Raw genomic sequence first — 14,526 nt, 5'->3', positions numbered from 1 at the left:
AGAAATATTCAGGATGTAAAAAAAATAAATGCATACATTTTTTTTTAAATCTTATTATGTAAAAGCAATACAAATGTATAGGTCACTTTATTTTTTTCACACAAGGCACTCGTTAAGAGTTTATTTTTATTATTTATTTATTTTCAGTTTAGTTTATCTGCACATTAAATATTTAAAATAAAAAAGCAAAGAAATACAATCCATATACAGTGTATTATTTTATTTTATTTTATTTTATTTTCATTTATTTTATTGTGGGTTCAAATGTGTAAGTCAACACTGAAAACTAAAGAGATTCAGAGCCCAATTCTAACCAATTTTGAAAATAAAAAATAAATGCATCAATAAAACCAAAATCTTCTGATTTGAAAGGAATACAAATTATAGGTCACTTAATTTTGTTTTTTACAAGACACTCTTTAAGAGTTTTGATTTATTTATTTATTTGGTTTAGTTTAGCTGCACAATATCAAATAAATAAATAAATAATTAATTAAGGTACATAGAATAGGCCAACAAAATGAATCAAGATTATAAGGCAGCAATAAAACAGTCTTATAAGCATCTTTTGTTACATGAAAGAAAAACTTTTTTTGCCAGATGGGATAAACCATTCCATCATTTGATACTCTATATCTTATCGATTTTTGACCTCTACAAATTCGAATTTTAGTAGGATTCTAAAATCATAAACAACCTGGCTTTAATATCAGGATTTTTTTACACAACCAGTATTAGTTAAGGCCACCTAATATTGAATGAGTAAAACCAGAATGTGTAATAAAAGGTGTTAAAGAACAATTCATTAAGAAAACTCAAGAGTGAGGAAAGGAAAGGACGTGAGGCCAAGTATGGTGACCCATACTCGGAATTTGTGCTCTGCATTTCACTCATCCAAGTGCACACACACACATACACACACACACACACACACACACACACACACACACACACACACACACACACACACACACACACACACGTTGGGTTTACATGTTTTATGGGGACATTCCATAGGCGTAATGGTTTTCATACTGTACAAACCGTATTTTCTATCACCCTACACCTACCCTACACCTAAACCTAGCCCTCACAGGAGATTGTGCATACTTTTACTTCATCAAAAAAACTCATTGTGCATGATTTATAAGCCTGTTTCCTCATGGGGACCTGAGAAATGTCCCCACAAGGTCAAAATCTACTGGTATTCCTATCCTTGTGGGGACATTTGGTCCCCACAACGTGATGAATACCAGGCACACACACACACACACACACACACACACACACACACACAGTAGTGAACACAGTGACTCAAACCCGCAACCTTCGGGTAACAAGTCCGTCTCTCTAACCATTAGGCCACGACTGCCCCAAACTAAATTTAAGTAAACCTAAAGTCCAGTGAGATGAAGATCATAATGAATGTCACAGGATGTTGCTCATCATTTAGAGTAGACGTCACCCTCTCTGACCCTGCACAAGCAATTCCACTAAGTAGCATGTATGAGTGTGTGTTTTTTGTTGTGCAATTGCTGCATGCCTATTCCTAAAAACACACACATATGCATCTATACTGTATGGATAATCAAAGAGAAAGGAAAAGAGAGATAGAGTGAGTCAGAAAGAGAGAGAGAGAGAGAGAGAGAGAGAGAGAGAGAGAGAGAGAGAGAGAGAGAGAGAGAGAGAGAGAGCGATCCACATGGATTTTATTGTTGAATCCTTTGATTAAATATTAATGCAACCTCAGACTCTCTAAAAATAATCCACAGACGCTACAATATATAGGTGGAAACACACACATGCACATACAAATGCAGGATTTAGTAAAAAAAAAAAACTCATACTCATCACAGCTCTAAATGATTCACACACTAAAGACATGCCACATACTGAAAACATACTGAAGCAAACCACTACCACTGAAAAATCGTATTCTGAAACGTTATATTTGTCTTGCGTTCCTGTAAAAAAAAAGAAATTAACCACAGACCCAAAACTGTACAATTTATATATAATTCAATAAACTATCATACATTTATTTTGTCCTGTTAAAATCACAGATTTATTTATTTATTTGTATTTATTTATTTATGGATGGCAAACTATATTTAGACTTTTTATAAACACACACACACACACACACACACACACACACACACACAGTTTCAGCACTGTATTATAATACATTATTGATATTATACAACATATTTTGTATAATATTAGTAACTTATTAGATTATAACACTGAAAGTAAATTGCATTCTTTTGAAAATAATGTTTAATTTTGTGCAATGTGCATTTTTTATAAGGTTCTTAATAGGTTCGGCATAGTTATTGGCCAAGTTATCTCAAAATATTGTCTGATTTATATATAAATAAAACATTCGAAAAAACTAACGTTTTTAATTAATGTTTTTTTACGGATTTAACACAAAGTGACGTCCATGTAAAATACATTATACTTGGAGTCTAACAATGCTCATTACAAGCACAGACATGCAAAAAAGAATTATCATCAAGTCAAGAGTTATTGACAACCAATTAGTAGTCAAGATTCTAAAAAGCCAAAGTCTGTGTTTTAAAGGTCTATTTAAAAGTGTAAAGAAAAGAAGAGTAAACAGTGGTGAAGAAGGAAGAATAGCAGCACACATTCATCTACTCAGGAGAAACACAAACACAACTTCAGCTTTGCTTGCTGTATGCTTCTACCATTCACTATTCTTTAGATGTGACGTTGCCATAGCAACCTCAACTCAGTGACCTCGTTCTTTCAGCTCTGAAATTATGGGCTGCCCAGCCTGATAACAGGCAAAGAAAAAAACAGAGATAGAGGGAGAGAGAATTTTTTTTCCTAGTTTCTCTTGCTGTTGGTGCAATACAATGACATACTATAATTTCAGAAATTATGAAATAATCTTTTCATCATAAATCAAGTACAAAATTCCTGAATGAATTTGTGAGTTAATGAATTAATACAAAGGTAAGCAGTGCATTAGAATTCAGCTGTAGTCCTATTTAATGCACGTGCAAAATGTACATAAGCAAAGAAATATTACAAAAAGAGAATATAAATTAATGAACTCATATACGAAGAATGGCTTATAAAAAGCAGAATGGAAGGCTGCGAAACTTCCTTTATTGGACTCTAAATGTGTGAGATTTTTCCTTCATTAGTAACCTTGTGATTCAAACATTATTTCAGAATACAATTTGAAAAAATGAAACTGGTTTATGTTTCCGCTGCAGAAATATACAAATCCTGTATAATTACTATTGATTGAGTTGAGTTCAATCATCATTATGCACAGTAAGAACAATGAATAAATATTTTAATTTGTAGTTCTTTAAAAATGCTGTTGTATTTTTGCCTTCCAATATTTGCAGATACGAATCATTAAAAAAAAAAAAAAAAATCACCAAGTCACTAATATATTATCTGCAATTTAGACCTATATATCCTATAAAGTATAACAGCTTTGATATGTTATATTATTAAAATTAATTTCAAATCTAATTAACAGTGTCTCATAGAGAAATACAGATGAAAATAATAATAAAAATGAAAAAGTATTATCTAAAAATAAAACCCTGAAACAACAAAACTCTCCTTACTATAAATATGATGATTCAGTTATGCAAATCATCTGCAGCATAAACTAAATAATTAATTAAATGAATAAATGAATTAACAAACGAACAAGCAAACACACAAACTAATAATGAATGAATGAATTAACAAAAGAACAAATGAATGAAGGAATGAATGAACGAATGAACGAAAGAACAAGCAAACAAACTAACTAATGACTGAACAAACTAATGGATGAATGAATGAACAAAAGAAAGACGAAAGGAGGAATGAATGAACAAAAGAACTAACAAATGAATGAATCCATTAATGAAACAATAAATGAAAGAACGACGAAAGAAGGAATGAATGAACGAAAGAACGAACATACGAATGAACAAACGAACAAATGAATGAACAAAGAAAATAATGAACGAACAAACTAATGAATGAATGAATGAATGAACGAACAAAGGAATGAACAAACGAATGAATGAACAAACTAAGGAATAAATGAACAAACAAAATGTACAAACAAAAGATCAAGGGAACGAACAAATGAATTAACAAATAAAAAAGAACAAACGAATGAATGAAAGAACAAACAAACAAAAAACTAATGAATGAATGAACAAATGCACAAATTAATAAATGAATGAATGAATGAAAGAATGAAGGAATGAATAAATGAACAAAAGAACGAACAAATGAGCAAACTAATAAATGAATTAATTACCAACGAATGACAGAATGAACGAACAAAAGAACGAACTAAGGTTGAATGGAGGAATGAATGAATTAAAGAACTAAGCAAGGAACAAAAGAATGAATGAATTAACGAAAGAACAAATGAACGAACGAACAAAGGAATGGATGAATAAACAATCAAAAGAATGAAAGAATGATGAATGCAGGAATGAACAAATGAATAAACAAATAAACAAACTAATGAATGAATGAAAGAGCAAATAAATGAAGGAATGAAGGAACAGATGAATGAACAAATGGAAGAACAAATGAATGAACAAACAGAAATGAATGAACAAAGGAATGAACAAATGAAAAAACGAACAAATGAATGAACAAAGGAATGAACAAACAAATGAATGAATGAATGAATGAATGAACAAACAAAAGAATGAACAAACTAAGGAATGAATGAACAAACAAACGAACAAATGATCTAATGAACAAACTAACAAAGGAATAAATGAATGAACAAAAGAAAAAAGGTAACCAATTAACGAACAAATGAAAAACAAACGAAGGAATGAAAGAACACACACACAAACAAACTACCTATGGAATTAATAAATGATTGAAAGAATGAAGGAATTAATAAATGAACAAACAAACGAGCAAACTAATAAATTAATGAATTACCAATGAATGAAAGGAAAAGAAAGAATTAATTAATTAATGAACGAATGAAAGAACAAATGAACTAACGAACAAAGGAATGAATGAATAAACAATCAAAAGAAGGACAAATGCAGGAATGAACGAACGAAAGAACGAATAAACAAACAATGAATGAATGAACAAATGCACAAATGAATAAATGAATGAATGAATTAATGAATAAATGAACAAAAGAACAAACAAAAGGGCAAACTAATGAATGAATGAACAAACGAATGACAATAAAAGAACGAAAGAATGAACTAAGGTTGAACGGAGGAATAAATGAATGAAAGAACTAACCAAGGAAAGAAATAATGAATTAACAAATGAACGAACAAAAGAATGAATGAATAAACAATCAAATGAATGAAAGAATGACGAACGCAGGAATGAATGAACAATAGAACAAATAAACAAACAAACGAATGAATCAATTAATTAACAAATGCACAAATGAATAAATGAATGACTGAATGAATAAATGAACAATAGAATGAACAAACAAGCAAACTAATGAATGAATGAACAAACGAATGACAGAATAAACGAACGAAAGAACAAACTAAGGAATGAATGAATGAATGAATGAACAAGCCAAGGAAAGAATGAATGAATGAATGAACAAACCAAGGAAAGAATGAATGAATGAATGAATGAACAAGGGAACGAACAAATGAACAAGGGAATGAACGAATGAACAAATGAAGGAATGAATGAATGAACGAATGAATGCACGAACGAATAGAGTACGGATACAAATGACACACTAAAATTATGTGATTCAAGCCAAGAAGAATGATCTGCTGTTATATGCAGATAGCAGGATCAAAACAGGCTAATCAATGGGTTGAGCTCAGGCTTGTGGTAAATGTCTTTTTGGCACTCATTCGACCCCTTAATACCAACTAGAGCATCATTTGAATACTGTTTCTGATTGTTTACATCCATTTATGGCCAGAGTCTGCTTGCTTTCAGATGTGCACATCCAACAGATCCACAAGCAAACATCATCTGACATTCACTCCAGTGCACAGCGTCTTCAGATCTTAATCTAGAAGGACTGAATGAGGTAGAATGGGAGGTTTTGTGCAGGCCTACAGAAGGTGCACAAAATCCAGCAACAAACAAAACCTGCTCATGAATGTTGCGAAAGGGTTCTTAGTTGTTGCATCATGTGGAATCTCATTATATTAATAAACCTTGAAAAAGCTCACTGGTGCAATGCTGTAACATTTTTACACTGCATCATAATGCAATATATAGTCATTAGTTTGTTTACATTTACAGGAATGAAAATGAAAAATTGATTAACATACACTTGAGCTCATGCTGTTCCCAATTCGTAGCCTTGTTTTTAAATACTAAATCTGCCTACTGTTGAATCACAGTTTATCTTTAAGTTTCTTTAGTTTTGTTACAATAAATACAAGTTTGCTCAATCAGGTTTGTAGTGTCAAATAGACTTGCATGGAAGCGACTACAGAGCAGGAAGCACACTATGTGGATGTAATTGATAAAATATACTATTCATTTTGAATTATGGAACTTAAAATGTTAATTGGAATAATACATGCAGAAATTATCATTAACCTAGATTAATACTTGCTATAAAGTAGAGCTGCCACTAATGGTTATCTTCGAGTAATCGATCGATTATTCTGACGATTATTCAGGTAATCTGTATTCATAAGTATTCATACCCTTTTCTGGGACACTCGAAATTGAGCTCAGGAGCATTCATATTGCTTCTAGATGTTACTACACTTTGAGTGGAGTTAAACTGTGGCAAATTCATTTGAATGAGTATGATTTGATTTAGAAAGGCACACACCTCTAAGAAAAGGTCTAACAGCTGAAAATGCAAAGAGCAAAAACCAAGTCCTGAGGTCAAGATAACTGCCTATAGAGCTCAGTGACAGACTTGCGTTAAGGCAATGATCTAGGGAAGAGTTCAGAAAAAAATCTGCTGCATTGAAGGTTCACAGAAGCATGTAGCCTCCATTATCTATAATGGAAGACGATTGGAACAACTAGGACTCTAGAAAATGTCTGCCAGCCCCCATCCAAGCTGAGCTTGAGAGGTAAAAAGGTGAGGCAAAGAATGGCAGATAATTGCCAAATGCAGATATGCAAAGCTTGTCACATCATACCCAAAAAGACTTGAGGCTGTAAAGGTGCTTCAACTATGTACTGAGTTAAGGGTATGAATACTTATGCAATGTACTTATTTCAGCATTTTATTTTTAATAAATTTGTAAAATTTGCAAATCTGGTTTTTGCTTTGTCATTATTATGGTGTATGGAGTGTAAATTGATGTGGGGAAAAACTAATTTAAAGCAGTTTAACATAATGCTGCAACAAAACAAAATATGAAAAAAATGAAGGGGTATGAATACTTTTGCAAGGCACTGTACGCATTATAACAAGGGCTGCAGAGGGCGCCAACGGCCCAACGATTATTTTTACACTACAGCGATCTAATCCTCGTTTAATATTAACCAAACAACATTTAATTAAAATGTCCTCTTAATCTCTAAAAGTTGGCCATTTCTTTACGACAGAAATGCTGCAGCCACATAACACTGGCAAACTGCAGTTGAGTATTTTTAAAATCGAGTACTCGAATTGAATCTAACAGACAGCTCTGCTATGAAGTTGTTACTTCACGACACCTTATACATAATAACTCAACTAATGTTATTGAACTTTTAAATGTTGCCATAATGTTTAAAAGTATCAATAATAAATTATAATAAAAGTGTTACTTATATTTTGTAATGCAAAGGTATGTTGACTGTGTCTCTGATTTGTGACACTAAATATGAATATGCATATTCAAATCACTTGAATAACATTTATAAGTTAAAGCAGAGGAGATTTTCACTGAATAACGTACATCCCTGGTGAAAAAAAAAAAAAAAACAGCTAAAACCAGCCTAAGCTGGTTGGCTGGTTTTAGCTGGTCATCAGGCTGGTTTTAGAGAGGTTTTGGCCACTTTCCACCAGCTAAAACCAGCCTGGGAGACCAGCTAATACCAGCTACTTCCAGCTTAAACCAGCTAAGACCAGCCAACCAGCCTTGGCTGGTTTTAGCTGTTTTTTTCACCAGGGATTTGATTCTTATTTTACTTGACATAGCTATTATATGGCTCGAAGTAATGAGCAATTCACATTTAGTACTTTTATTTTAATTTTATTTATACATGTTTTCCTTTTATGGTACTTCGTGCTTTTTGTCATTTTGGAAGTCATTTTTGTCATTCATAGAAAAGAGCATAAAATACAGTGATATGGGTTTGAAACAATATGACAGTGTGTGAATAGTAGAATTTCCTATTTCTGACACCAATTAGAACATATCCTGGGTTTCCAAGCAGCAAACATCACTTCTCAACTCTCATCTGGATGTTTAGTATAGATTTACAAAGAAAGAAATACCCTAAATTCAAAGACCACAATAAATTCTTTCCTGAAATAGCATTCTCAAGTGACATGATACATTATGCAAGGCAACAAGAAGACGGCATCACTGTACATCTCATTTGTGTCATAGTTTCGCCCTAGACAACATTTGTGACATGGTTTTGTCTTATAACTGTCATAACTATTAGATAAGAAAGCATGTGTTAATTGTCGAAAATGTCAGAGTTACAAAAAACAGTTCTTTCCATTATTTTCTACTGCTGCCATTTAAAAATTCTATTTCATAATTTCTGCAAAATGAAGTCATTATGAGTTTAATGTGTAATTGATTTTTTTTTTTTAAAGTGCATCTCTTTTCTAGTAGCTCAGGAACCCATTATTATTTTTCCACTTTATTTAATTACTAGAAATTAAACTCTCATTTCATGAACCATTTATTCTAGTAATTTGTTACAATAAAAAGACAGTTTTCAAGGAGAAAAAAGGCAATACCTCTTATCCAGTACCTCTAAATGAATACCTGATCGTTAGAAAAAAGACTAAGAAGAAAAAAACTGCTTTACTTAGTAAAATCACTTTTTCAATGCTGACTCACTATTCTAGTCTGCTCATAACATAATCACTTTTGTGACTCTATGGACCCAAAGGAGAACCTGTAATTTAATTAATCATCAGCGCCCTCCTATGGTGAGAAGCAGACTGTGACTATTATAACAGAGATATTTGACTGAGAGAAAAAAAAGAAACAATATTAATCAGAATGAAAGTTTCATTGCTATTTTTGCCATCACATTTACAAAACATTATCCTTGACATTTTTATGCAATCATACCATTTTAATAGCTACAACTTACAGTATTCTGATGTTTGCATGTAAAAGGATGAAAAGTATGACTAATGCAGACAGTAGAGAATTATTGGCTTGGTTGGAAGGATTTTGATTACCATGTATCATATTAATCATGACACTGGTGTAGCCTCCGTTTTACCGTCTGCAGTAACCAGCTGCATCAGAGTACCTGAAGGAGGTCTATTCTCTCCCGTTGTCCACTTATAGAACAGCCTAGAATGCAGAAAACATATCATGGATTTGTTCACACATACACCAACCCACACAACCACCTAAAACAAATACTACAGGTGTTCCAAAACACACATACTTACTCGCTTATGTACTCTAGTGGTGTCCAGGAACTGACATCACCATCTGGCATAAACTTTCTATTCATGGGTGTATCCAAAGTCACTCTAAAAGTAGTAAATATTAGTTGTCATTAAAAACAAAAAGACATGCATGAATGAAAATTAGCTATTATATTGTTAATCCTTACGGAAGTATAGCCACAGCAGCAGATCCTGAAGGAAGACCACTATTTGGCCCACTCAGACTTTGACACAACTGATGTACTGCTGCCTTTGCCATACCATAACCAATGCATCCTACAATGACAATGAGAGAGAGAACATATATATATAGTGCCTTGCAAAATTATTCATACCCCTTCACTTTTTTCACATTTAGTTTTGTTGCAGCATTATGTTAAACTGCTTTAAATTAGTTTTTCCCCACATCAATTTACACTCCATACACCATAATAATGACAAAGCAAAAAACAGATGTGCAAATTTTACTAATTTATTAAAAATAAAACACTGAAATAAGTACATTGCATAAGTATTCATACCCTTAACTCAGTACATAGTTGAAGCACCTTTACAGCCTCAAGTCTTTTTGGGTATGATGTGACAAGCTTTGCACATCTGCATTTGGCAATTATCTGCCATTCTTTGCCTCACCTTTTCACCTCTCAAGCTCTGTCAGCTTGGATGGGGGCTGGCAGACATTTTCTAGAGTCCTAGTTGTTCCAATCGTCTTCCACTATGGATAATGCTTCTGTGAACCTTCCATGCAACAGATTTTTTTCTGAACTCTTCCCTAGATCATTGCCTTAACGCAAGTCGGTCACTGAGCTCTACAGGCAGTTATCTTGACCTCAGGACTTGGTTTTTTCTCTTTGCATTTTCAGCTGTTAGACCTTTTCTTAGAGGTGTGTGCCTTTCTAAATCATACTCATTCAAATGAATCTGCCACAGTTTAACTCCACTCGAAGTGTAGTAACATCTAGAAGCAATATGAATGCTCCTGAGCTAAATTTCGAGTGTCCCAGAAAAGGGTATGAATACTTATGCAACGGGATCTTTTCAGTTTTTTATTTCTAATAAATTTGCAAAGTTGTTACAAACCTGTTTTGTGCTTTGTCATTATGGTGTATGAGATGTAGACTGATGTGGAAAAAAAGTAATTTAAAGCAGTTTAACATAATGCTGCAACAAAACAAAATGTGATTGAAAACAAAAGGGGTATGAATACTTTTGCAAGGCACTGTATACCCACCAGTCACTTTATTAGGTACCCCTTGCTAGCAGTGGTTTGGGCCCTTGTTTGCTTACAGAACTGCCTTAATTCTTTGTAGCTCTGATTCAACAAAGTGCTGAAAACATTCCTCAGAGATTTTGGTCTATACTGAAATAAAGTGGCTGGTGAGTGTGTGTGTGGTATATGTGTGTGTGTTTGTGTATATATGGTGTATGTGTGTGTGTGTGTAAAACTATAAAAATGTATTAAAAATGCTCTAAATGTCAAGCAGTAAATATAAGCACACACACCTGCTGTTGGACCCAGTGCTGCTTTAGCCCCCGCCAGTGTGAGCAGCCCCCCCTCTCTCAGGTGTTTGGTTGCTAGGTGACTGCAAATCGTTGAGGTCCACACACTCTGCTTCCACATCAGATCAGCATTCTTATACAGAGCTGAGGCACAGTGTAATAATGTAATAACATAATTGAAAATATTCACTTTTATTAGGACAGATTTAGACTTAAAGATTAGCGCCCCCTTGTGACAATACATTTCAGAAAGCCATGACCAAAAATTAAAATTGCATTGCTAGAATATGAGTACATTTGTGAGTGTAATTCATGCCTTTAGATTAAAATGCGACAGAGTTCTTGTGTTGAGATCGAGCATGTCATAGATCAGTGGTTCTCAGAAAACGTCCAAAGGGCATGACTTAAAAATATTTAAATGTACAGTCGTGGCCAAAAGATTTGAGAATGACACAAATACTAGTTTTCACAAAGTTTGCTGCTCAACTGCTTTTAGATCTTTGTTTCAGTTGTTTCTGTGATGTACTGAAATATAATTACAAGCACTTCATACGTTTCAAAGGCTTTTATCGACAATTACATGACATTTATGCAAAGAGTCAGTTTTTGCAGTGTTGGCCCTTCTTTTTCAGGACCTCTGCAATTGGACTGGGCATGCTCTCAATCAACTTCTGGGCCAAATCCTGACTGATAGCAACCCATTCTTTCATAATCACTTCTTGGAGTTTGTCAGAATTAGTGGGTTTTTGTTTGTCCACCCGCCTCTTGAGGACTGACCACAAGTTTTAAGATCTGGGGAGTTTCCAGGCCATGGACCCAAAATGTCAACGTTTTGGTCCCCGAGACACTTACCGGTAGTTATCACTTTTGCCTTATGGCACGGTGCTCCATCGTGCTGGAAAATGCATTGTTCTTCACCAAACTGTTGTTGGATTGTTGGAAGAAGTTGCTGTTGGAGGGTGTTTTGGTACCATTCTTTATTCATGGCTGTGTTTTGGGCAAAATTGTGAGTGAGCCCACTCCCTTGGATGAGAAGCAACCCCACACATGAATGGTCTCAGGGTGCTTTACTGTTGGCATGACACAGGACTGATGGTAGCGCTCACCTTTTCTTCTCCAGACAAGCCTTTTTCCAGATGCCCCAAACAATCAGAAAGAGTCATCGTCAGAGAATATGACTTTGTCCCAGTCCTCAGCAGTCCATTCGCCATGCTTTTTGCAGAAGATCAATCTGTCCCTGATGTTTTTTTTGGAGAGAAGTGGCTTCTTTGCTGCCCTTCTTGACACCAGGCCATCTTCCAAAAGTCTTGGCCTCACTGTGTGTGCAGATGCGCTCACACCTGCCTGCTGCCATTCCTAAGCAAGCTCTGCACTGGTGGCACTCCGATCCCGCAGCTGAATCCTCTTTAGGAGACGATCCTGGCGCTTGCTGGACTTTCTTGGACGTCCTGAAGCCTTCTTAACAATGCAGTGGAAAGTTTTTTTCGGGATTAAGTTAATTTCCATGGCAAAGAAGGACTATGCAATTCATCTGATCACTCTTCATAACATTCTGGAGTATATGCAAATTGCTATTATAAAAACTTAAGCAGCAACTTTTCCAATTTCCAATATTTATGTAATTCTCAAAACTTTTGGCCACGACTGTACATATATTATTATTACTGAATTCATTTTAACAATATCATTAATAGATTTAAATATATGCTAACTTGGTACGTTATATCAAGTTGGCATACGCTTCCATTCAAAAGTTTGGGACCAGTAAGACTTGTAATGTTTTTTAAAGTCTGTTATGCTTCCCATGGTATTGTGTATCCTCAAAAATATATTGTGCTATTTTACTCAGTATGATATTATTATACTTATATACTTAAACAAATGATGTATGATTATAACTATAATCAATAGATTGATCAAAATGCTGATTATTACAATACTGGATGTCTCAACACAGATTGAACTGTATGTGTATGCTGTGGGGCAGCACCGGTGGTTTCCACTGGACTGTACCAGTGAACTTAAGTGAACCAATGAACTTTGGGTGACTTCCAACATATGACAGATACATGTAAACAGGTTTGATGTATGACCCATGTGACCACCTCCAACCAATTGGAGGCGGCGGAATAAAAGTTATTTTAAAAATGGCTGATCTAGCCAAATTCCACCATTAAAAAATGGGCCAGGTGGGCTAGTAATTAATTGTGGCGAACCAGACAGGCATAACCAATAAAAAAACGGAATTACCAATTTTGGGTAGCATGGATAGGTATAAGTATGGATACCCGGACAGACAGAGACTAGATGCGGTGACCGTTGTCTCGGCTTTGTTGCTTTGTTCAATAAAGTCTTATTTTTTGACATCTGGAACTCTGCTTTTCGAGCCTTATTGACTTCATTGAGAAAATTCATCATCTTTGCTCCACGACAATGGCTGCAATTATTTAATCAAAAATACAGAAAAAAAAACATTTATATTGCAAAATGTTATAACAATACAAAATACTGGTTTCTATTTTAATATACTTTAAAATCTAATTTATTCCTTTGATGCAAAGCTGAATTTTCATCAGCCATTACTCCAGGTTTAAGTGTCACATGATCCTTCAGAAATCATTCTGATATGCTGATTTATTATTAGAATTATCTATGTTGGCAACAGTTGTGCTGCCAAATATTTCTTTGGAACTTGTAATACTCTTTTTAGGATTCTCTCATGAATAAACAGTTAAAAATAACAGCATTTATTCACAATAGAAATGTTTTACATTATAATAATACAATATACACTACGTTTTGAACAGTAAGATTTGTAAAGTTTTTATAAAACTTCTCTTCTGCTCACTAAGCCTGCATTTATTTGATCCAAATTACAGCAAAACAGTAAAAATATTTTAAAATTGTACTATTTAAAATAACTGCTTTCTATTTGAATAGATGTTAAACTGTAATTTATTCCTGTGATCGCAGCTATTTTTTCAGCATCATTACTCCAGTCTCTAGTGTCACATGATCCTTCAGAAATCATTCTAATATGTTAATTTGCAGTTCAAAAACATTTATTATGATTATTATTATTATTATCAATATTATCAATATTTAAAATAGTTGAGTAAGTTGGAGTCAGAATTCTTTTTTCTTTTTGGGAAAAAACATTAATACCTTTATTTAGCAAGGATGCTTTAAATTGATTAAAAGTGATGATAAAGACATTTATAATGTTACAAAAGATTTCTATTTCAAACAAATGCTGTTCTTCTGAACTTTCTATGCATCAAAGAAACCTGAGGAAGTTCTACCCAGCTGTTTTCATAATAATGATAAAAGTTATTTTTGAGCTGCAAATCAGAACATTAAAATTATTTCTGAAGGATCATGTGACTGGAGTAATGCTAAAAATTCTGGTTTAAAATCACAGGAATAACTAACATTCTTACAATATATTCAAATAGAAAACAGTT

General features: G+C 33.7%; 1 protein-coding gene across 1 annotated transcript; it reads right to left on the bottom strand.

The window, feature by feature from the left end:
* Window positions 1-9,149: 9,149 nt before the first annotated feature.
* On the bottom strand, window positions 9,150-11,251 carry LOC141317155 (dihydropteridine reductase-like; the record flags this gene model as incomplete). The annotated part of the gene is made up of 4 exons (XM_073832962.1): window positions 9,150-9,461; window positions 9,563-9,646; window positions 9,730-9,838; window positions 11,066-11,251. Coding segments are annotated over 4 exons (482 nt in total), but the record flags the coding sequence as incomplete, so codon positions are not given.
* Between the last annotated feature and the right edge of the window lie 3,275 nt (window positions 11,252-14,526).

This window comes from Garra rufa, unplaced genomic scaffold, assembly GCF_049309525.1.
Source record: "Garra rufa unplaced genomic scaffold, GarRuf1.0 hap1_unplaced_403, whole genome shotgun sequence".
NCBI lineage: Eukaryota > Metazoa > Chordata > Actinopteri > Cypriniformes > Cyprinidae > Garra > Garra rufa.
Note: the sequence above shows the minus strand (reverse complement) of the source record. Positions and strands in the feature narration are given on the sequence as shown.